Source organism: Lytechinus pictus, chromosome 12 (genome assembly GCF_037042905.1).
Source record: "Lytechinus pictus isolate F3 Inbred chromosome 12, Lp3.0, whole genome shotgun sequence".
NCBI classification, from domain to species: Eukaryota; Metazoa; Echinodermata; class Echinoidea; order Temnopleuroida; family Toxopneustidae; genus Lytechinus; species Lytechinus pictus.
The window spans coordinates 1,271,033-1,293,154 of record NC_087256.1 but is presented as its reverse complement, the minus strand read 5'-3'; the positions used below and the strand labels follow the sequence as shown (position 1 = coordinate 1,293,154).

The 22,122-nt window shown below is 33.6% G+C and overlaps 2 protein-coding genes across 2 annotated transcripts; one reads left to right on the top strand and one right to left on the bottom strand.

Moving 5' to 3' along the window:
* Positions 1–71: 71 nt before the first annotated feature.
* Positions 72–13,027, bottom strand: LOC129273327 (ras-related protein Rab-28-like). Its single transcript, XM_064107830.1, has 9 exons — positions 12,965–13,027; positions 12,155–12,251; positions 10,062–10,150; positions 9,586–9,715; positions 8,875–8,978; positions 7,706–7,783; positions 4,838–6,618; positions 1,445–4,650; positions 72–837 (listed from the first exon to the last, which is right to left on the bottom strand). Exons 1-7 carry the CDS (start codon positions 13,025–13,027, stop codon positions 6,523–6,525), a joined length of 657 nt encoding a protein of 218 aa, XP_063963900.1. The 3' UTR covers positions 72–837; positions 1,445–4,650; positions 4,838–6,522.
* A 4,986-nt stretch (positions 13,028–18,013) lies between these two features.
* Positions 18,014–19,622, top strand: LOC135156168 (uncharacterized). Its single transcript, XM_064107773.1, has 2 exons — positions 18,014–18,153; positions 18,736–19,622. The coding sequence occupies exons 1-2, from the start codon at positions 18,053–18,055 to the stop codon at positions 18,974–18,976; spliced, it is 342 nt and encodes a 113-aa protein (XP_063963843.1). The 5' UTR covers positions 18,014–18,052; the 3' UTR covers positions 18,977–19,622.
* Positions 19,623–22,122: the final 2,500 nt, after the last annotated feature.

The following is a 22,122-nucleotide window of genomic DNA, read 5'->3' as shown; positions in this document are numbered from 1 at the left end:
CAACATATTTACAGGGAACTTCATATTAAATTTAATGATATAAAATGAATGACTCAACAACTCTGTTGATGTCGATTTCCGTTTGTTTTATTACAAATGCACAGGTGATAGTGGAATAATCATAGAACATCAAAATAGTTTAAACCCAGACTAAACAAGTGTTTTTTTTTTCAAAATCAGATAATCCTCATTGTAACAAACTTCACAATGAAATATATCAATTTTTGTATGATGTATAAAAATACTTTGCTCTACATCAGAAATTACATTGCTATTAAAATATCCAATCCATTCAGATATTTTTTTATTTGAAAGGCAAAATTGCAGATCTTCTTTAAAATGGGGCCCTAGTGGGCGTTTCATAAAGCTGTTTGTAAGAGCGACTTTAAGAACGACTAGTGATCCTTTCTTAGGAACTACATGAAGGCTAACCAGTCGTTCTTAAAGTCACTCTTAACTTACAAACAGCTTTATGAAACGGCCCCCAGGGCATATTCAATTGAGAGTATGATTGACTAAGTGATAACTTTGCGTTTTACTTGGCTAAGCAGACTGCCTGTACTCATTTTCAAATCACTTCTAGGTATTTTGATTTATCTAGCCAAATTTAAGTAAAATAATTTATGATGTCCAAGCCAAATAATGCAGAATGTACATATCCATTTGTGTGCAGTGTGCACAACTACATGTATGTATGTGTAAATTGCACATAGCCAGACTTGAGCCATGTATGGGTCTCACATAGATTCAAGCAAAATACTTAGTAAAAAAGATAATTAAATAGCAAAGATGGGTTAGGATGTAGCCGAATAATGAGTAAAATACTTCAAATTCTGGCTTTAAAGGACAAGTCCACCCCAACAAAAACTTGATTTGAATAAAAAGAGAAAAATTCAACAAGCATCACACTGAAAATTTCATCAAAATTGGATGTAAAATAAGAAAGTTATGGCATTTTAAAGTTTCGCTTCAGTTTCACAAAACAGTTATATGCACATCTCGGTCGGTATGCAAATGAGGAACTGATGACATCACTCACTCACTATTTCTTTTGTATTTTATTATATGAAATATGAAATATTTTTATTTTCTCGTCATTGTCATGTGAAATAAAGTTTTATTCCTCCCTGAACACGTGGAATTCCATTATTTTAACATTTTGTGCTTCAGACAAGGAGGTCCTAATCGTCAAATTCATAAAAATTGAAATATTGTATAATTCAAACAATAAAAAACAAAAGAAATAGTGAGTGAGTGACATCATCGACTCTCTCATTTGGATGTAACTGGCTCGTTCATATAACTATTTTGTTAAAAATAAGCGAAACTTTGAAATGTCATAACTTTCTTATTTTACATCCGATTTTGATGAAATTTTCAGCATTGTGCTTGTCTGATTTTTCTCTATTGATTCAAATCAACAATTTTCTGAGGTGGACTTGACCTTTAAGTATCAAATTGAACACCGGCCCTGGTAAAAAACTGCTTCATCTAATTTAAAGGACAAGTCCTCCCCAACAAATAGTGGATTTTTAATAAAAAGAGAAAAATCCAACAAGCATAACACTGAAAATTTCATCAAAATTTGTTGTAAAATAAGAAAGTTATGACATTTTTAAGTTTTTCTTAATTTCACAAAATAGTTATATGCACATCTTGGTTGGTATGCATATGAGGAGAATGATGACGTCATCCACTCACTATTTCTTTTGTATTTTATTATATAAAATATTGTAATTTTCTCATTGTCGGGTGAAACAGAACAGAGAAAAATTCCTCCCTGAACATGTGAAATTAGCATTATTATAATACTATATGGTTCAGCCCATTTGGCCCTTGTCAAATCTGTAAAAAATGAAATATTGTATAATTCAAACAATTAAAAAAAAGAAATAGTGAGTGAGGGACATCATTGACTGTCTCCTTTGCATGTCACTGAGTTATGCATATCACTGTTTTATGCATATCACTGTTTTGTGAAAATAAGTGAAACTTTAAAATGTCCTATTAACTTTCTTATTTTACTTCCGATTTTGATGAAATTTTCAGCATTATGATTTTTCTCTATTCATTCAAATCAGCATTTTTCTGGGGTGGACTTGCCCTTTAAGGGACGTTGGCCATATATCTGTTATATTCAAACTGTTTAAAAAACCTAACATTCCTTCTGCTATCATGAGACTTTATTCTGATGAATAAAAGGCAGAGAACAGTAAAACAGACTTGAAAATATGAAATCAGTGAGAATCCCTGAAAATTATAAGTACACTATCATGGTGAAAGGAACTTTGTCTAATGAATACACATGCTAAAACAAAATTACACAAAAGTGAGAATGTATTCAAACATATAAAGTAGTTATGGTACATAGATCGAAACACACAAAAATATGAAGTATATAAACCCATATACAACAATTATCAAATCAGTAAAATCACATTCTCATAATTCTATACATCATTGTTAGAATTCATAAAGATTTCTATTATGTACAAATAATAATAGCATATTTTCATATACATTTATTTACATGAGTATGTTGCGTGTACTAGTCAGAACTTGCTATTTTTCTGCTTTTCTTCACCTACACAACAAGAATACAGAAAAAAATCCTTTGCAATGATACATGTTACAGAAATGCAGAAGCCAAAATGAGAAATACATGCACAACCAAGACCTTTGGCATTAATATTTCCATTAGTATGAACTAAGGATAGAAATTACTCTTAACACAACTCCAAATTTGTCATTTGAGATTATTTTTGCACTTGACGTGCAAATCGCTGATAATACATGTAGATTCAGATATACAAAAGAACAATCTTTGTTTCACATTTCATTAAAATTTGAGAGTCTCTTCCACAATGAAGTTTTTTTATTGTTTACAGAAGCATTGAATTCTGAGGCCCGTATCCTGAACTCAGGTTTTATTTAAACTCTGGTCTAAATTTGTGATTTAACTATGGAAAGCCAATTGTGACAAGTTCACATTGTCGGCTCATTTGACACTCAGATCATTTTTAACTGACTCGGAATAATTACTGAAATATGCTTTCTCTTCATCATTAAATTGTGACGAAAATGCCAAGTAGAGATAGGAATCATGAAGTGTAAAAGCAATTTTGAGATTTTTGGCTTCCCATCAATTCAACAGAGTTACACCATTGCCTAAGTTAAACCAGACTTCAAAATACAAGCCTGGCTTAGTGTATGATAAATATATATAAAACAAAATTATTGTCTACATGAAAATCCACATTCTCATCGCATCAAGTTAACCATACGTTTACTCAGAACACACTTCTATGGAGTGCCATTTGCTAACTGATTCACCAAGTACAAATTATTTTAATCTTGCATTGAAAAGTTGTCTAAAAAGTGAATTTTTACATACACCCAGGTTTTTAATAAGAAAATACCATCAAATGTGTTAAAAAATGACTTCACAGGAGCATTTCATGAAAGGGCGTGTTGGACGTTTTATTCGACAAGCCCTGTTTTATCTGAAAGTCACCATTGATAGTAACAGTGACTATCAGCCAATCAGATTCAAGGAAAGTCAGATGTGACATCTTGTCAGACAAAAATGTTGATGAAACGCTCCCGTGGTTCCCAATTCATCACACTCAAATGCATATTTCCCTGTTGAAATTAATATTAAAATGATGAATTTTCATGCCATGTGACAGCTTTTTTGTAAAACAATTTCAACTACGAAAATATGATATATTTGGAATTTTTGAACAAAAAAGCACCAAAAGATTAACACACACATGTACATGTATTTAATCTCCTTAAGTGTACAGAATTCATATGCAATGAACAAAAGCAATTAACAAAGATTTACAAGGAAAACATAATATGTGTTCACAATAAATGTCTGTGATCTCAATAAGATGGTGTAAGCTTGCAAAGTTGCTTTCAGAAAGATATTTAGAAAGATAATCAATAAACAGGTTCCATGTATACTAAAGTTATGAAAAATATAAAGATAAAATAATCAAAATATAACCATTTATGACAAGAAAGTTTACCGATCATACTTTTGTACAATGGTACGATAAATAGGGAAAGAAAGTCTTTCACTTTCTTGGACCTTTGACATATCAATAAGTTAATGCAATAGTAAACCATGTGCTTAATAGTTGCAATTTAACTTTCTGTTAATTCAAATGACAAATTCTTGAATAATGGTCCATTAGCGATAATAGAATTTTCTGCTTATCAGCTTTTAACACACACACACAGATGAATTGAATAGTACTAAAACAGATTTATAAGCAGAATATGAATCCTATTCTGTCCTTCCTAGTACTTCAAGGTATGCAGTTGGTTTAAGTACTCAAGCAAACATAATTTCAGTCAAAGAAGCAAAGAGAACGAGATTGCACACAGCTGAAACTATAACAATATGCTCCTAAAAATACCCCAAAAATGAATGAATGCTGACAACATTAAAAACATTTTGGAGCCAGAAAAAGGAGTACTTGTATATGGCTTTGGTTTTAAATTGAATACTAAGAGTATTAAAAACAAGATGAATTGAATTAATAAGCATTGAATACTTATCAGACAGAAAAGAGTGAATGACATATCTAAATATACAAATTTCAATAATCATATCACCCATAATTTTAGATAGTCTGTAGGCTATAACCAGGGGTGTGAGTGGTCACAAATAAAAAGATCTGAAAAAAGCTGAAGAGTGTTGAAAAAGTCTGAAAAAGAAAGAGCTCCCATACCTTTTGTACAGAGGAAAGCCAAAAATAAGCTGAAATTAAGCTGAAAATCAGAACCCAAAAAATCTGAAATCAGATAAAAATTTGATCTCTCACACCCCTGGCTATAACACATGGAACTACAGCTTCTCCCTTGAAACAACTTGCACATTAAAATATGAAAATGTGGACATCAAGAAATGTAGAAAATAGAATACTTCAATAAAACAACAAGTGGAGCGCCTCTGGCAGTCTCGCCTGCATTACGCAATTCAATATAGCAAGTGCCGACATTGAAAACGACTATAGAATAATCATTCACAAAAAACACCATTCATATGATGATGAAATACTATGTTTCTTTACCCCAAATGACATTTAATCTTGATCGTGTGACCGAAGACTTGTGCAAGACGATCAGTATAATCATTATGTCCACATTTCATGAAATAGATCCATAAGCTTTTAAAACTTATGATGGCAAATCAACAAATATCCCAACATGGCCAAAGTTCTTCGACCCTAAATGACCTCTGAACTTGGTCATGTAACCTGAAACTCAAGCAAGATATTCACTGATGCTTGATTACTCTTGTGTCCAAGATTCATGAACTACAGGGGTGTGAGTGGTCACAAATATAAAGATCTGAAAAGTGTTGAAAAAGTCTGAAATAGAAAAAGCCCCCTTCTTTTTGTACAGAGGAAAGCCAGAATGAGCTGAAATTAAGCTGAAAATCAAAACAACAAAAAATCTGAAATCAGCTAAAAATCTGAAATCTCACATCCCTGGAACTAGGCTCATATACTTTCTAAGTTATGATGAAATTTCAAACACTTAACCTTTGGTTAAGTTCTTATAAATGTTGACGATGACGCCGCCATCGGAAAAGCGGCACCTATAGTCTCGCTCTGCTATGTAGGCGAGACAAAAATAACAACAAAGTGAAAAATATCCATATGGCACATGAAAACAGGAATGCAATTATTTTCTCCTCTACAATCAATGATCAAATATAAACAATGGAAAAAAAATAAAGAGTAATTATATGATTTATCAGTCCCTTCAACTAGGGGAGAAAATCTTTCAAGTTTTTTTTTCTAAAATATGGCACTGACAAAGTGCTTATTTGTGAGCTAGCTTTAGGGATTCCAAGGTGATACTGATATCAATATAAAATGCAGTAGCTTGAAGCATCTCATTTCATAGAGATATCTGAGCCAAGACTCATAAAGATCTGCAATTGACTGAAATAAGGCTCAACATGAATGTGTTCCAAAAAAAAGCATCATCCATTTCATATTAAACTAGTTAACCTATTGTCTAATGGAAGTGGGCGGTCCCTGTCCAAATCCAATAGGAATTACATAATTCAGTAGTCAACAGGTTGATGTACTGTTCACTGAAATTGAAGTTACTCAGTGGACAAGCTTGTATATAGCTTCATGTATGACATCACTTCACTGACTACTATGAAAATGAGATGAACTTTAAGCTCCTCATGTCTCTTTGGTAATTAAGACCTTCGTGTAAGACAGTGATTGAAACGCTGATGAAATCATGGGTAGAAAATAATAAATAAACGATGAAGATAGTATCCTTGCCGATCTTGAGAATATAGTAACGACAAGCCAACATCTTTCTACTTCATCTCACAAGAGGGCGCCCCTTATGTAATGGTCGGATGTAACACAGCAGTAAGCCATTGCCGATCATTCTTCGTAAAAGAACGTTCAAAGACCTTGATTGCTCTCAAAATGCATGTATTCTCATAGCTCGAGAGTTTATTAAATACATAGATGAGTGTCACATGACAGAACACATTGAACTCCGCGTGTGTGATGACATCGGTCTTGGTACAGGCTCCTCTCTCGATTTGAGTACTTCAGCTTTGACAACTCGCTGTATTGAGAAGATTAGAGTCAAGGAAGTGATCACATTCATCGTCAATACAAAGCTACTCAATGGAAGGTTCATCATTGTGCTGTATAAGTGGCCAAAGTTTATTACCATTTGTTTCCTGTAAATTACCATCAACATTAATATCATCATCCTCAATACATCCTCATCATTACATGTATTAGTATTACCATTATTATCAGTAGAAGGCTGTAGAATGATCATCATTATTAGAGTTATTATTAACATTATTGATATAATAAATTACAATCTTTATTATCACTATCATCACTGTCATTATCATTGTCATTATAATTTTAATCTTTTATTACTTTTTTTAATCAATCAAATGGACTTCAGTACTGAGAAATGAATCTGCATGAATTCTGCACGAATCATTTTGCTATTATATGATGGTGGTCCCCAAGTCTGCACACCTAACGGTTTGAGTTAAGATTAAACATGAATTACTTTATATTTCACAAAATCTTTCAGTGGATAATGTTCCTTATATCATTATGAGAAAGTGTACCAAATATCTCATAAAAATTTGAAAGAAATATATGATTTTCTTGGAAAAAACCTCAGGCGGTCATTTTTAGATTGAACCAAAAAATGGTACCCCATGTCTGCGCACCCATTCACTTTGCACGCGGTTCAGGGATTTTGATGAAAAAGGCTGTATTTTGAGGCTTTCTCATGAAATGCCAAAAATTTATTATTTTTCCACCATTTTGTGTCGGATTTTTTAATGAATATCTTCCTATGTATAGCATGTGTAAAGTCTGTGGTCGTTGCGTATCTTCTTTTAGTAGAATCGCGCAGATACGCGTATGCGCAGACAAGGGGGACTGCGCAGACTTGAGGAACTTGCCATACATGTAGGTAAGCTTTGAGTACACATCATTATTCAATAAATATTTTTAATGGTTATAAACCATTCTAATATTTAACTCTAAATGTATGCAACCAACATGAACTTATCTCCATTATAATAAAAACAAATAGAACAATTAAACTCTCCATATCAGGGATAATAACATTTGAATAAATTAATACACATCTGAATGGATTAAAACCAAAAGGATACAGTGTTGTTTTGGATTTCAGCTTTAGTGAGTTTGATCCCTAGGATATCAGCAGCTATTTTCTGGAAACATAAATTCACCTGCATTTCAAGATAGAAAACATTTTCAAAAGGTTATTTATACCAGCTACAATATAATGAAAAGATGGTGAGAAATATGTGCCAACCCATCTATCATGAATATTGAAGAAAAGCACTTTACTACAGTTCAGGCATAACTACAGTCATTTTTATTGCAAAATGTTAACTTAGAGCAATCCTGTACATTTATGTTTCAAGCAGTATCTATCCCAATTATCATTTATTTGATGCCTATGTACAATAAAAAGTAAATTACGATGAACATACTGGTTAAAGAGCATAAGTGCTTTAGCATAGATTGAAACTACAAAGCTAAGATTTGCAGCTGAATATCTGAAACCAAATTGGCTATGACATCCCTAAATAACCTTTGATTGCCATCTCAATGAAGAATCACATCGGTCATTAGATCATTTACAAGTACTAACATCTTTCTCAAATAAAAATACATTCATTATGGAGTAAAATGTTAATACCACTTATTTTTATTTCCTTGTCAGAGTAATGATCTAAATAACATTTCCTCCATACATTATGTACGTGTTCATACAGAAGAATTCTTATATCACTGAATAGGAAACAGGAAAAGGGACAATAAACACAATATCAATTACAAACTACACTAATTTGTTAAATGCATCTACAGCAAGGAAATCTGAATAAAAGTCACTGACTTGGAAGAACATTACAATCCTCATTGATAACAGCAAGAGTACATGCAAATAAACAGAAACGAAAGTATAAATGTCATTAAAAACAGCTTACGTACTGAAAAATCTTGATTAAATTTCTGATGTAAATTAGAATAAAAGTCAAGCTAAAACTTGATGATGTAATTAGAAGTGATCATATCTGTTGCACAAACATACTCATGTAAAATATAAAGCTAAAGTGAATATATAAACACATATACATACATGTTTAACTTACATTATAATCTGAACTTGACTAAAATGTACCCAATTAAATTTTTTTTAAAGCCAGGGGTGTGACAAATGGGTATACAGATAGTACAATGATAAAATAATAAGATAAGATGTGATGAAGTGTTAAAGATGAGAGCCACAGGAAACACTGGCAAATCTACTTACTGAATCACCCGTCTTTGCAGAGACAAAATGGCTAGATAGATTGTGTTCTTGACATAACTTTTGATGTTTCTCAGCTTTCACTGTCCTCATATGCTCCAAATCAGCTGGTAAGATACAAAACAAAATTACAATATAAGCACTGAAACTGAATGAATCTTGGAAAGCTGTCAAAATAATTAAGCATAGCTTTGTAGACTGCAAAGTATAAATGTTCTATTCATGTAGCGTAAATGGAAATATGTAAAAGTTTAAAATATCCAATGTTAACATTGATTTTAATAATGCACATTTCACTTGATGGTTTATTTGTGCAAAAATAAAATTAAATCTTTTAGATTTTTTTAAGGATTGTAATAGAGTTTTTTGTTCAGAATAATGTAAAGATAATGATTAGGAGTTATTTAGTTTTGGGGGGTGAGGTTTTGGTTGCCGTAACATGCAGATTTTTCATCAGAGCAATTGTCCCCGGAGCAAATGTCATGAAACTGACAAATTATATGAAAGCATAATTAGACATAGTGAAAATATTAGACCATGTGGGCATTAGATTAAAGGGCAGATAACCAAAGGAAGTATGTAGACCAAATGACAAATGGACCAAACTGATATTACACCAAATGTGTTTAGCCTGACGGCGTTAGATGATCTGAGAATAAGTCCAACTGCTAGTACATGTAGACCAAGTGGATACACACCTAAATATCAAATTACCTTTATTACCCACGAGAGCAACATGTGGGAACTTGTCTGCATCCTTGAGAACATCTTTAAGCTTCTGAAACCAATCTTCTATGTTCTCAAAGCTGCTGTAGTTTGTGATGTCATATACCATTAAAACTCCCTAAATATAACCAAAAAAATGTTATTAGCTCTAAATGTATTGGATTCAAAAGACAACATTCTCAATAATTCTTTCCATGCAGTATTACCTGCAGAATTAGAAATGATTATCATATTATAATTTGCATAATTACAAAGAATGTTGAGTATGAAGGTTGGCTTTTTTCTTTTAATCAATTTGTTCTGATTGATATCTTGATTTATAGAACTGCGTAAAACCTGTTCTATAAATAATCTACATGATGAATCATAAATAAATTCATCAACGTAAAAATAAAAAGAGATAATAGTTAATGTATCTTCAACTAGATGTCAATGAATTTACATAATTGTTAGCAATTACTTACATGAGCTCCATACAAATAGTTTTCAAGCATCTTTCCTCCTAGTGTCTGTCCTCCAATATCCCAGACTTGCAATGAAACATGAGTGTTTTCTGAATTGAAAGGAAGAAGAAAAATCACTGCATGTTTAAAAATCTAGTAATTCACATAATGGTGGTGACAATTACACCCAATCAACTTTAAAACACTGAAAAAGGGTAATGGTTGGATAAATCTATTCCCTCAAAATCTTTGTATTGACAATAGAATAAACACCTAATTGTTAAAAAAATTGTTATCCCGTGGTGGTATGCACAACTTAAAACATAGATGACGACCAGAGCCCATAACATTTTTCAAAGAGTTTACTGGGGTTATGTAGGAATCATGCAATATAAATGTAAAATTATTATTATTAAATGATTCATTACCAGTAAAACAGGACAAATTTAGGGGATTTCATTAACACTGCAGCACAAGAACTGGTCGTCACACATGTATGCATCAAGTTGTGTGTAAACTTGTGTGAAACTTACAAACTAGCACATCAATGATGTGGAGCTCATCCAGTATCTCGCAACAGAATTTAACACAATTTTTAATTTCAGCCCAGTTGACATAAATTGAGTAAAGTAGGAAACAGAATTGAAATTGATGAAGAAATGACATAGAACAAGCTTTTTTGTGATTTCTGAATAAATTTTGTATAAATTAGCATAAATAATTTTCTGGTCAAAATTTCTAAATTCTGTGTAGAACCTTGGTGAACTACATGTAGCTCTCAGATGGAACCAAAAAAATCAGAATCATTCAACAAATAAGTATTTTTGTGAGTTTTGAAATATATGCATAAATTAGCATATTTAGTAAGTTTCAAAATTCTGTGTTGAAATTTTGTATCCCCACCAAGAGCTTTCATATAAAGGAAACAAAATTGAAATTGATCAACAAATGAAGGAGAAAAAGTATTTTTTGTGATTTATGAATAAATTAGCATGAATAATTTTCTAGTCAAAATTTCAGAATTCTGTGTTGAGATTTGGTGACCCTCAATAAGCTCTACCAGATGGATGAAAAAAAAAATTGGTCGACAAATAAAGAAGAATTATCTGTGATTATGAATAAATTTTGCATAAATTAGCATAAATAATTTTCTACTCAAAATTTCAAAACTCTGTGCAGAAGTTTGGTAAACTCATGAAGCTCTACCAGATGGAAGAAAAAAAAATCAAAATCGGTCAACAAATAAAGAAGAAGCATTTTTGGTGAATTTTGAAAAATGTGCATAAATTAGCATATTTAATGAGTTTCAAAATTCTGTGTAGAAAGCTTTGAATCCCCCGCCTAATGTTATCATATAAAGCAAACAGAATTGAAAATTTGAAATCGGACTTCAAATGGCGATGAAGGAGCATTTTGAAATTCGGTCAACAAATAAAGAAGAGGCATTTTCTGTGATTTATGAATTTCACATAAATTATCATAAATAATTTTCTACAAAAAATTTCAAAATTCTGTGTACAAGTTTGGTGAACCTCACAAAGCTCTACGAGATGGAAGAAAATGAATCAAAATCGGTCAACAAATAAAGAAGTAGAAGCATTTTATGTCAATTTTTTAAAATATGCATAAATTAGCATAAAAAAATTTCTCGACAAAATTCAAAAATTCTGTGTAGAAGTTCGGTGAACCTCATGAAGCTCTACCAGATGGAAGCAAAAAAATCAAAATCGGTCAACAAATAAAGAAGAAGCATTTTTGGTGAATTTTGAAAAATGCACATAAATTAGCATATTTAATGAGTTTCAAAATTCTGTGCAGAAGTTTTGAATCCCCCACCTAGTGCTATCTTATAAAGCAAACAGAATTGAAATTGGACTTGAAATGGCGAAGAAGATGCATTTTGAAATTGTGGACGGACGCCACGGCAAAAGCTCATCTGGCTCATCTTTGGGCTGGACGAGCTAAAAACAGCCACCAGGCAAGGGAGTGTTTAATGAAGTGTTGTCAGTGATTATCAATAGCTCACTTACTCTCAGTTATTCAGATGCAAGGATTTCAGTAGATTACTAAAAAATGTTCCTACCCTCCCTGCAGCATGAAACTCTAGTACTTACCTCCAATGCATACTCTCTTGAGAAAGAAGTCCAGACCCACGGTTTGTTGATACTGTTTACCAAATTGCTCCTGAGAGTAACGCGTTGCAAGAGATGTCTAGAGAAAGAAAAGAAAAAGAAAGAGAATCTCATTCTGGAGTCAAGATGGATGCACTTTCTTTTCCAGGATGACACTTTGCCATTAAATCAGTAAATTATAGGTAAAAATATCTCATATTCAGTTCCAATGCTATGGGTTCAGTATAGTTAAGTCCTTGCACAGAGAACAAAGCTCACTGGAGTTTGTGACAATGTTTAATCTGTACCATCACAAAAAGGTGACATATAATATGTGTACATGTATCAATTTCAAATTGGCAAAAACAAAAAAAAGTTAAAGGTTTTAAACAAGCAAAAGGAGTTTAGAAGTTGAATCTTGAACAAGCTGTCATTGTATGAATCACAGGGTGCTACATAACTTTTTAGAAGCACTTGCCCAGTATGGGGAAACTTTGTAAAATTTCATTTCACAGTGAGAATTTTGCTTGCCCAATTTGGGCAAGCAGTTTTTGTCTTTACTTCAAAACACTTGCCCGACTCCAACTTTTACTTGCCCCGGGCAATCTGGCAAGCGCTTATGTTGCACCCTGATTATCAGAAACAAGATGGAGTTCATTGACTTGCCCTCTGACTCCGTTTGGAATCAGATTTGATCTCTTTTTTATCAAGTGGACAAACAGACTTCAAAAGTATAAAATCAAAATGATCTTATTCTTGGATTATTTGTTGGCATGGACTGTAGACTCTGTTTAATTCATGAACAAGAATTACAATACTTTTTGGATTTGGCTTTGCCAGAATGTTATCCTCTGACTTCCTGTCCCCCATATCCATACTGATTGAAGAAAGGTTTTTTTTTTACATTAAAAGTTTATTTTTAGAGTATAAAACTGTAACGACAACGTTAATGTTTTTGTTTATTTTTTTTCTCTGGTTGGAGAAATTTAATTTCAATTTCAGGCCACCAAAAAAGAGAATTTCTTATTGTCAATATTTAATTGTTATACTGAATTTTTCATATATTTTGTAGGTAGGCCTAGAGTCTCCTACATGTATTTGTGTATTTATCATGTTTATGGTGAAAGTTTGAATTTTATGTGAATAATGTGTTTGATATGATTGAATTCATGAAATGTGTTCGGTAATACGATAACTAATTTATTACCAACATCTGCTCAGATTCAATATGTAAAAAGCAAACAAAAACTTAGAATTTACTCAATATGAAGAAAAAATCACCCCAATTCTAAATTGGATCTACATCATTTTCAATCAAGAATATCTTCACCTATCCGGCGCGCGTCCGGAATCATGATGTAATTTGTCACACATGAAAATAATTGCTTTTCGTGGAGGGGTATGCGGCAAGTGCAATGCAAAGAAAAACGGTTGGCAAGTATAAAATAATTTTACCATAGACTCTATCTATTCATAATTTTCATATTATTTGGAATAGCAAGTGCAAATTTTTCTTTATTGCATTTCCTTTAATTGTCATTTTTAAAGCACTGAAATAAAGGTGTCCGGCAGTAAGATACACTGCCATGAGCTCTGCAGCTCCGCAGTCTTTCGGCGGCGGAGTTTTGTACGATACCGTATAGTCTAGACGGTATGGTACATAACCCAGGACTTGTCCGTGTAATACTAGGCAGACATGGGTATTCTCCAAAATGGGGTCGCAATAGGCTTAGCACTCCAAATAAAAGGGGAAAAAATAAATTATGCACTTACCTCGATTATAATTTATATGGATATGGATGAAGGTCAATTGTGACACAGAATCTTTACATCGAGGCACAAACTGGACCCTCAAAAAAAGGAAAAGTTAGACCTCCATGTCGCATTCGTTCTCTGTATCGATCGATCTGCCATTTTGTTTTCAATTTTGAAAGGAGAACGAACTAGACAAAGCTTTTCCTTTTTTTGTATTTTGAGAGGTCAAGTTTGTGCCTCGATGTCAGGATTCTGTGTCACGATAGACCTTCATCCATATAATCGAGGTAAGTGCATAATTTATTTTTCCCCTTTTATTTGGGGTGCCTATTGCGACCCCATTCTACCCCATTTTGGAGAATACCCGCTGCCTAATATTACACGGAAGAGTCCTGACCAGGGGACCGTTTCATCAACATTTTTGTCTGACAAGTTGTCAGATCTGACATCTTTCCTTGATTCTGATTGGCTGAGAGGCACTGTTACTATAGTAACTGTCGAATCAAATGGGACTTGTCGGATAAAACGTCCGACAAGTCCTTTCATGAAACGCTCCCCTGGGGCTGGGCTCCGCCTCCGCTCCGCTTAGCGGGCCGGAGCTCCCTGGGTTAAGGCCCGTTTACACCGCATCCGGCACGGCGACCGTGCACGGCACCACGGCAATCCGGCACGGCAAAAAAAATCGATCCCCACTAAATCCTATGAAACTGTTTCCACTTCAACGGTGCCGTGCCGTATTGTACAACACGGCGTAATTTGCCGGATTTGCAGATCGATCAGCAAGCCATTTTCAGAGCACGGCACACGGTTTTTTCACTTCTGGCCAATCACAGTCCAGATAAATTACGTCATTGCCCACATATTTTCTGATCAAGCGACAAATCGCCTGCGGTGATAGTCTATGGGAGTTTACGTGTTAAATGCAAAATCGCACATACACGTAGGTCTACGTGTATTATTACCTGCTGAAGAGAGGTGACTGAAGGAGCTAGGACTTGCCTGATCTTGCAATTCTTGGTCTGGTAAGCAACTAATTAAGAACAAGTGTCATTTCGCATACTGTAGAACCGAGCCCCAGAAAGTAGAGCACAAGAAAATAAGGCCAAATAATATAAGGCCGGAAATACTAATCTGGGATAGGGCCTAGCCCTAGGCCTAGGCTAACTTAGTAACTAGGGCCTAAGCCCTAACGTTATGATCTAACGTCTTTTAACGAAGATCTAACGTAAGTTAGCTTAGTCTTAGACTCGGTCTAACAAGATATATCTAATATAGATAGGCTAGATGTTTATCATAGCCTAAGTTACATCTAGATCTAACGTTAGACCTAATGTTAGACTCGATAATCAATTAGACTGGCCTAACGTAATTACTAAATAAAGAAAGTTAGACTTAGGGTAAAGTAAGGTAAATGAAAGTAGGCCTAGCCTAGTTGCACTTGCAGGAAACACTGATTTCACGAGAAAGTGTGTAAAACCGAGCTTAATTGTCACTATATTATCGAGGATCTAGATCTGGTATAGTGGTACAGTTACATGAACTGAACTTTGTGAAATCTTGAAATCTACGCTGAAAAATGTTCATACTGTCTACTGAAGATCACCAACACAGATAAGCGCACGTGGGACAGTGTACTAATACTATTAAAAATTATTGCTTTGAATGTCGCGGGGAATGTCGGCCCGACGCTTGACCCAAATCCCGTGCTTATTTGCTAATTTCTCAGCAATTACACAATTTCTTCCGGAATCCTTTGGCACATATTTTTTATATATACAAACAGACACTTTGGTGGTCATTTCATTGGATTCTATACTATAGTCTATAGACTGTACGAACTCATTTTGAAATCGTTACCACAACTGGCATTTATCTTTAACTTAGAGTCTAACTAACAGTAACATTAGGCCTAACGTTACTTATAGTTAGATCTAACGTTAGGTAGACCTATAAGTAACGTTAACAAAAGTTACACCTGTTGTTGGTCTAACGTTAGGCCTCAGTAGTCTAGAGTCTACACATAGGTCCAACGTTAGTAAAACTAGTACATGTAAGTTAGACCTCTGAACGAATATGATGAATTCCGGGATGAATTATTAAGATATAGACTAGCCTAGCCTAGTATTTTTAGTTTTAGTACTATAGTAGTAGGGTCTATAATAGATGAGAGCTAGTATAGGCACTGAGTCGTTTTGTCAGCAGCAAGAGTGGCAGATAGGAGGGTGGCAATTAATTAATAAGAGGGGATCTGGAGTGGTGAAACTTGGGTAGCCTGAACTGAAAGAAGTTAGACCGATTGCTCAGTTTGACCATATTTTTGTGGGACCCTCTGGTCGATCTGTTCTAGATCGAAACTGGTGGAAAGTAGATCTAGACCCTAGTAGGAATTTTTGAGTCCTAGGCTAAGGAGTAAGGCTAACTTAGTATTTCCCACAAACTCTCTGGAAAGGACTATAGGCCTACGAATAAATAATGTAAAAACCTAGACTCTAAATCCTCCCCGTATGACGTCATAGGCTTAGCTAATTAACGTTAGACCTTGTTTTCATTGAAATATAGAGTCTAGGCCTAGTCACTAAATTTAGGCTACTATAATTTTGGAGAGAACTTGCATTAAAAAAAGTTATTGTTTCTAGTTTGTCAAAAATTGTCAGTCTGTTATTATGTAAAGGATTTTAAAATGAGCGCACTTTCCTTTATCCAGGGGCAGCTCAATCGTGGGGCGATGGGAAGGGTTTGGGTTGGCACTGGCTTGCCCGAAATAGAAATCCCCCAGAACAAAAGTGACCCTTTTTCAATATGAAATATGTCCTTTGTGTGCTGGCATAACTTTTAAATCTGCACATTTCTGTTCCAAAATTTGATTGCTTTATTTGTGTAATTTCATTCTTTTTTCATTGGTTTATTTTTTATTTAGTATTATTTTTTTTTTTGGGGGGGGCTGAAGTGATTGGGTACGTATATTATACAGAGAAGACATAATTTGCTGACATTTTATTCAACAAACATTTCATCCCTAAAAAAAAAATCATATGGCTTAGCTTATAGGCTCTCATGGAGGCAAAAAATTGTGCCTCTATCTTTTTTTCTTCTTAACATGACCCTATGTTTACATGTACTTTTCAAATGATAAAAAATTATTATTTCAAGCTCTTCAAGGAATTTCTAGACGATCACTTTTCTCTACAACTAAGCAAAATCATTTCAATTAGGAGAATTTCTATTTGTACATTATAAAAATTGGACCCTGATCAGCAAGCCTGTTAGTTACAATGTAAATGTAAGAAATTGCTGATTGGGCACTGGCCTTTCACTAATCGCTTTTGCAATTCTTTAAACCTTTATTATTATTATTTGCTAACAAAATTTATATGGAATGTGTTGCATGACAGATAACCAACATGGAGGAAGCCCTTATCCTAGAAGTGTAGGAAAATCCAATCCTGTATGACAAGAGATTGGAGATGTTCAAGGATACAGAAGTAAAAAAATGATGCATGACGTGACATTGGGCGTCAGCTTGTAATCTCAGGTTGGTATCATTTTACGTCATATTAATTTTTTTCAAACTTCACGATTTTTTCACTATCAATTTGAAGAAAAATATTGAACAATGTAAAAGAGTTATATTTGTATGTGGATGTTTGAAAGCAAATCAAGTTCACAATCTAACAACTGTAGCTAACTTCTGGTTGTTGTAATTCAATGAATACCAATGGTAAGTTTTGGTCATTATGGCCATTTTTAAAATTGTTTGCACATGTGTAAAATAGTCTAGTGTTAAAAAAAAAAAAAATTAAATGAGACACAAGAGCAAGGGTATGTAAATGCAGAAAGCGACCTTGCTTTGTGATGTGGACCAAAAACTATATACCAACCCCACCTCTCAAATACGTAATATAAATATCACGTCACTTTTACAAGAAAAAAAAATTGAGGCAAAATTCTTTACTATCAAAAGCATGTTGTCCAATTTCACATTGAAATATTTCGGGGGGGGGGGGGGGGAGTGGGTAGGGCTTGAAATGAGTCATAAACAGAAATGAAAATTTTCAGAGGTTATAGGAATTAGATTTCGTGTTGTTTTTTTCATTATTTTAAGGTGACGTAGCGAGTTGAGGGACAACTTCCTAAAAAACGACAGAAATGGAGAAGAAGAGTGGTGACGGAACTCCCTCAAATGCAGCACGTAAATACAAGTACAGTGAGGCAATGGAATTCCTACTTCCCCACATACATAATCGAGAGTAAGATATTCAATATTTTGTTTTCTTATCCCAGGGAAGAGAGAATATGTGTATATCAATTTGAATTCATGCAAAGAAATGTATTTTATAAATATGAATTCTGATATTGTGCTGCACTTAACCCAGGTTTAGTTTCTGGGTTCTGACAGGAATTCCTTGCACTTTGCACTTTGTGCACTCTGCAGGGTGGATATGAGCGCTGTCATACAAACTATACAAATCATTTTGAATTATACATTGATGATTGGCTCATTCTCTCATGTTTACATTAACCTGTTTCCTGTAATTATACATCCACATTTTCATTCAATATGATTTATCATATTTGTACTTGACTACCTGTGTAAAATAGTACAGGTTAATGGGTGTTGCATTTCCTTGAAGTGAGAGCCATTTGCCTTCAGAAAAGTACCCTTAAAAAATATAATATAATAAAATAAAACTTAAGATGTTTCGAATATTAATGAAGTAAAGAACAGACAAACTGTATCGACTTGGTACATGAGAGTCGATTTTTTAGTATTCATTATTATGAGTGAAACATATGAAATAAATTTGAACATATGATTTTTCTGTCAACAGAACAAGTTCAATCTTGGATCCTGTGTTTGATGTGGACACACCAGGAGAAGCCTGTACCAAACAGGAAGAAACTGAGCAGGAGAATGGTGACATCTGTCCACAACGTGGGTCAGGCTTCATCGTCATCGTCCTCAGGCACGTCCGCAACATCAGTCCAGTCTTCAAGTCCCAAATTCACTTCAAATCGAGGAGACAATGTTGCAGTATTTTCAAAGCAGCGATAGTCATGGTGACAACATAACTGTAGATCCATTTTTTTCCAGCTTGTCCCCCATTGTCCCACACTGTAAAAGTTACCTCAATGCCAGCTCCATTGCAATGCGGTTAAATTTTGGTCTTCTGAACATTGAACATACTACTATAGGAATTAAAAGTTCTGTGTCTTCTAAATCTAAGTCGATTCCTATTGATGTGATAAACGTCTCACATGTTACAATTTAAGAATCCAAATATGTTTCGTAGATTAAAAAAAAAAGTTAACAGAAAATGTTCTAACTTGCTATGCTCCACCGCTAAAAAGAGAGCTGATATCTCGTTCCCTCTGACATCACTCAATATTCATCTGATTGTTAGCTAACAAAGGGACAGTGGTTTGCAGTTTGCCAGAGCTAACAACCTGTTAATAGTCTCAACATAAAAGATGCAATGTCAGACATGCAGCATCACCAACAAATGGAAAGCGATGTATATATGATTACATCTGAATGACTTATGATAAATCCATATGAAATAAATCATAAAATGTGCTATTCTAATTTCCGCTTGAATTTTTCACTTTAACGTCTCTCATTGTTACAGTTGCAAGTCAGTCTCAATTTGCAGAAATTACGATTGTAAAGGATTATGATCTTCCTCTTTTGTAGATCTCGGAAATATCGGCTGAACATGTTCACCATTTATTAAAAATATATTTATTTCTTAAATTATACTTGAATTTAAAATCAGGATTTGTTCACAGATAAGAGAACTAGAGAAGATGAAAATTTTGCACATCACAGAAATTTGGTTCATGCAAATATTAACATGATTACTAGTAATGCACTATCAAATATCACCACATGCAACCAGTTACTGTGAAAATAAAAATGATGGGTACTGGACGGAACGTGGTACAGGTAATTTCTGGACTATTTTTTTGGGGGGAAATAGATCTAGGATTGTTTGAAATATGACAAAATGTTACCAACTAAATTTTATCTCTAAACAGAATGGCAATGACACTCCTGGGGCCTGTTTCATAGAGAGGTACAACTATCACAACTTTGTCTTTAATATGGCAACTACCATTATAATATGGCGCAACATCCAATTATAATTGTGGTTTCCATGGTAGTTGCCATAATGTTAAAGCACTTTTGAAATGGGCCCCTGGACATGAAGAATACTGACAAAAGAAAGTTGATGGTGAAATAAAAAGAATACATTTATCTTCAAGAAAGTTTTTGCCGCCCCATGCATTTTTTTTGGTTTATATATATATATATATCGTTTTATTTTTTTCTGTAATAAATTCATGAGTATCACTTTTATTTTCAACAACAAATATAATGTAGAGTGCTGATTGTTCACAGATAGACCTCGAGCAATCAGTCATTAACAAGCAAACAGCTAGGAGAAGAAGAACCTAAAATTTAATTGGAGCTGAACTAAACTCAAAGTAAAGATGTCGACAAAATGAAGTCCAGTGTTGCTCTGATTTATTGGGCCAGACCTCACTTGGCATTGATTTTAAAGAACAAGTCCACCCCAACGAAAAAGTTGATTTAAATAATAAAAACAAAAAATCCAACAAGCATAACACTGAAAATATCAAAGTCCGATGTAAAATAAGAAAGTTATGATATTTTAAAGTTTCGCTTGATTAAAAAAAAAACAGTTATATACACATCCTGATCGGTATGCAAATTAGGAGTCTGATGACGTCATCCCTTCACTATTTGTTTTGTATTTTATTATATGAAATGTAATTTTCTTCGCATTGTCAAGAGAAACAATCAATTCCTCCCTGAACATATAGAATTAGCATTGGTTCAGCCAAGTTGGTCCTTGTCAAATAAATGAAAAATTGTATTTTTCAAACAATAAAAAAAAGAAATAGTGAGGGACATCATGAACCGTCTATTTGCATGTCACTGAGGTGTGCATATCACTCTATTGTGAAAATAAGCGAACTTTAAAATGTCATAACTTTTTTATTTTACATCCGATTATGCATGAAATTTTTCAGTATTATGCTATAGTTTGACTTTTTTTCTTCTATTTATTCAAATCAACAGTTTTCTTGGGTGGATTTGACATTTAAACAAATAATATACCGTATTCGAATATGTTCAGAAATAGTTTCGTATAATAAATTTGACTAATAGAAACAGTGAGAATAGAAGAATCCAGAAAAGTGGAAGAACTAAGGGTGAAAAGTGAACCAATGAGCATGAGGTAGGATGATATGAATGAAGAAGAATGTTCTGAATATAAATGAGAAGACAATAGAAACATGTGGAGTTGGAATGGCAATAGAATGTGATGTATAAACCAGGGTTGGCACGTTTTAAACGGTGTGTTTTAAAACATGTTTTAAAACGCGTTTTAAAACACCCGTTTTTTTAACCAAAAAAACGTGTTTTAAAACACCTCATAGACTTGTGTGTTATAAATATGCATGGATGTGAGTTTACATGAATATATTTTTTATACTTTTATGTATTACGTGGTATATTATTTTCTTCTAACTAAATCTCTTTCTCAACACCACTCTTTTTCTCCTCTCTCTCTCCCCCTTATTCTCCCTTTTTCCATTGCTTTGTCATGTTCCTTCCCTCCTGTTCAATTATGTACGTCATTCTATATATTCTCATTTTAACAAACATTTGAATGTTGTGCTCAAATTTAGACAGGGAAAGAAACACTATTTAAAATAAGCTCAAATATAGTAGTACTTGAATGAAATGGAAGTGTTGCACAAGCACAATAATATTTTGCAAATAAACAGTTTAACTGACATTGTAACCTTGAGGTACACACGAAAGTAGGTGAAACTTTGCGCTTCGTAAAGATGAAGAAACGTAGTTTAATTCAGAATAAGCTAGCAATAATCAGCTAGCAAACCTTAAAGGACAAGTCCACCCCAAGAAAAAGGTATTATGTTGAAAATTTCATCAAAACCGGATGTGAAATAATAAAGTGATGACATTTTAAAGTTTCGCTTAATTTAGCAAAAAAGTTTTTTATGCGCATCCTGGTTTGTTTGCATATGAGGGGACTAATGTCATCACTCACTATTTATTTTTTATGTCGTTATTTTCTCATTGTCATGTGAAATATAGTTCTTTTTTTTTCCTCCCTGAACATGTGTGGAACTACCATTGTTTTAACATTTTTTGGTTCAGG

What these genes read in the sequence shown, in the direction of transcription:
- LOC135156168 (XM_064107773.1), top strand. Translation starts at nt 18,053, where the DNA reads ATGGAGAAGAAGAGTGGTGACGGAACTCCCTCAAATGCAGCACGTAAA. An exon ending in CCCCACATACATAATCGAGA is followed by an intron (nt 18,154 to 18,735) that starts GTAAGATATTCA and finishes TTCTGTCAACAG; the next exon opens with AACAAGTTCAATCTTGGATC.
- LOC129273327 (XM_064107830.1), bottom strand. Translation starts at nt 13,027, where the DNA reads ATGGATATGGGGGACAGGAAGTCAGAGGATAACATTCTGGCAAAGCCA. An exon ending in AGCCAAATCCAAAAAGTATT is followed by an intron (nt 12,252 to 12,964) that starts GTAATTCTTGTT and finishes TTCTTTCTCTAG; the next exon opens with ACATCTCTTGCAACGCGTTA. An exon ending in CTGCAAAGACGGGTGATTCA is followed by an intron (nt 7,784 to 8,874) that starts GTAAGTAGATTT and finishes CTTGAAATGCAG; the next exon opens with GTGAATTTATGTTTCCAGAA.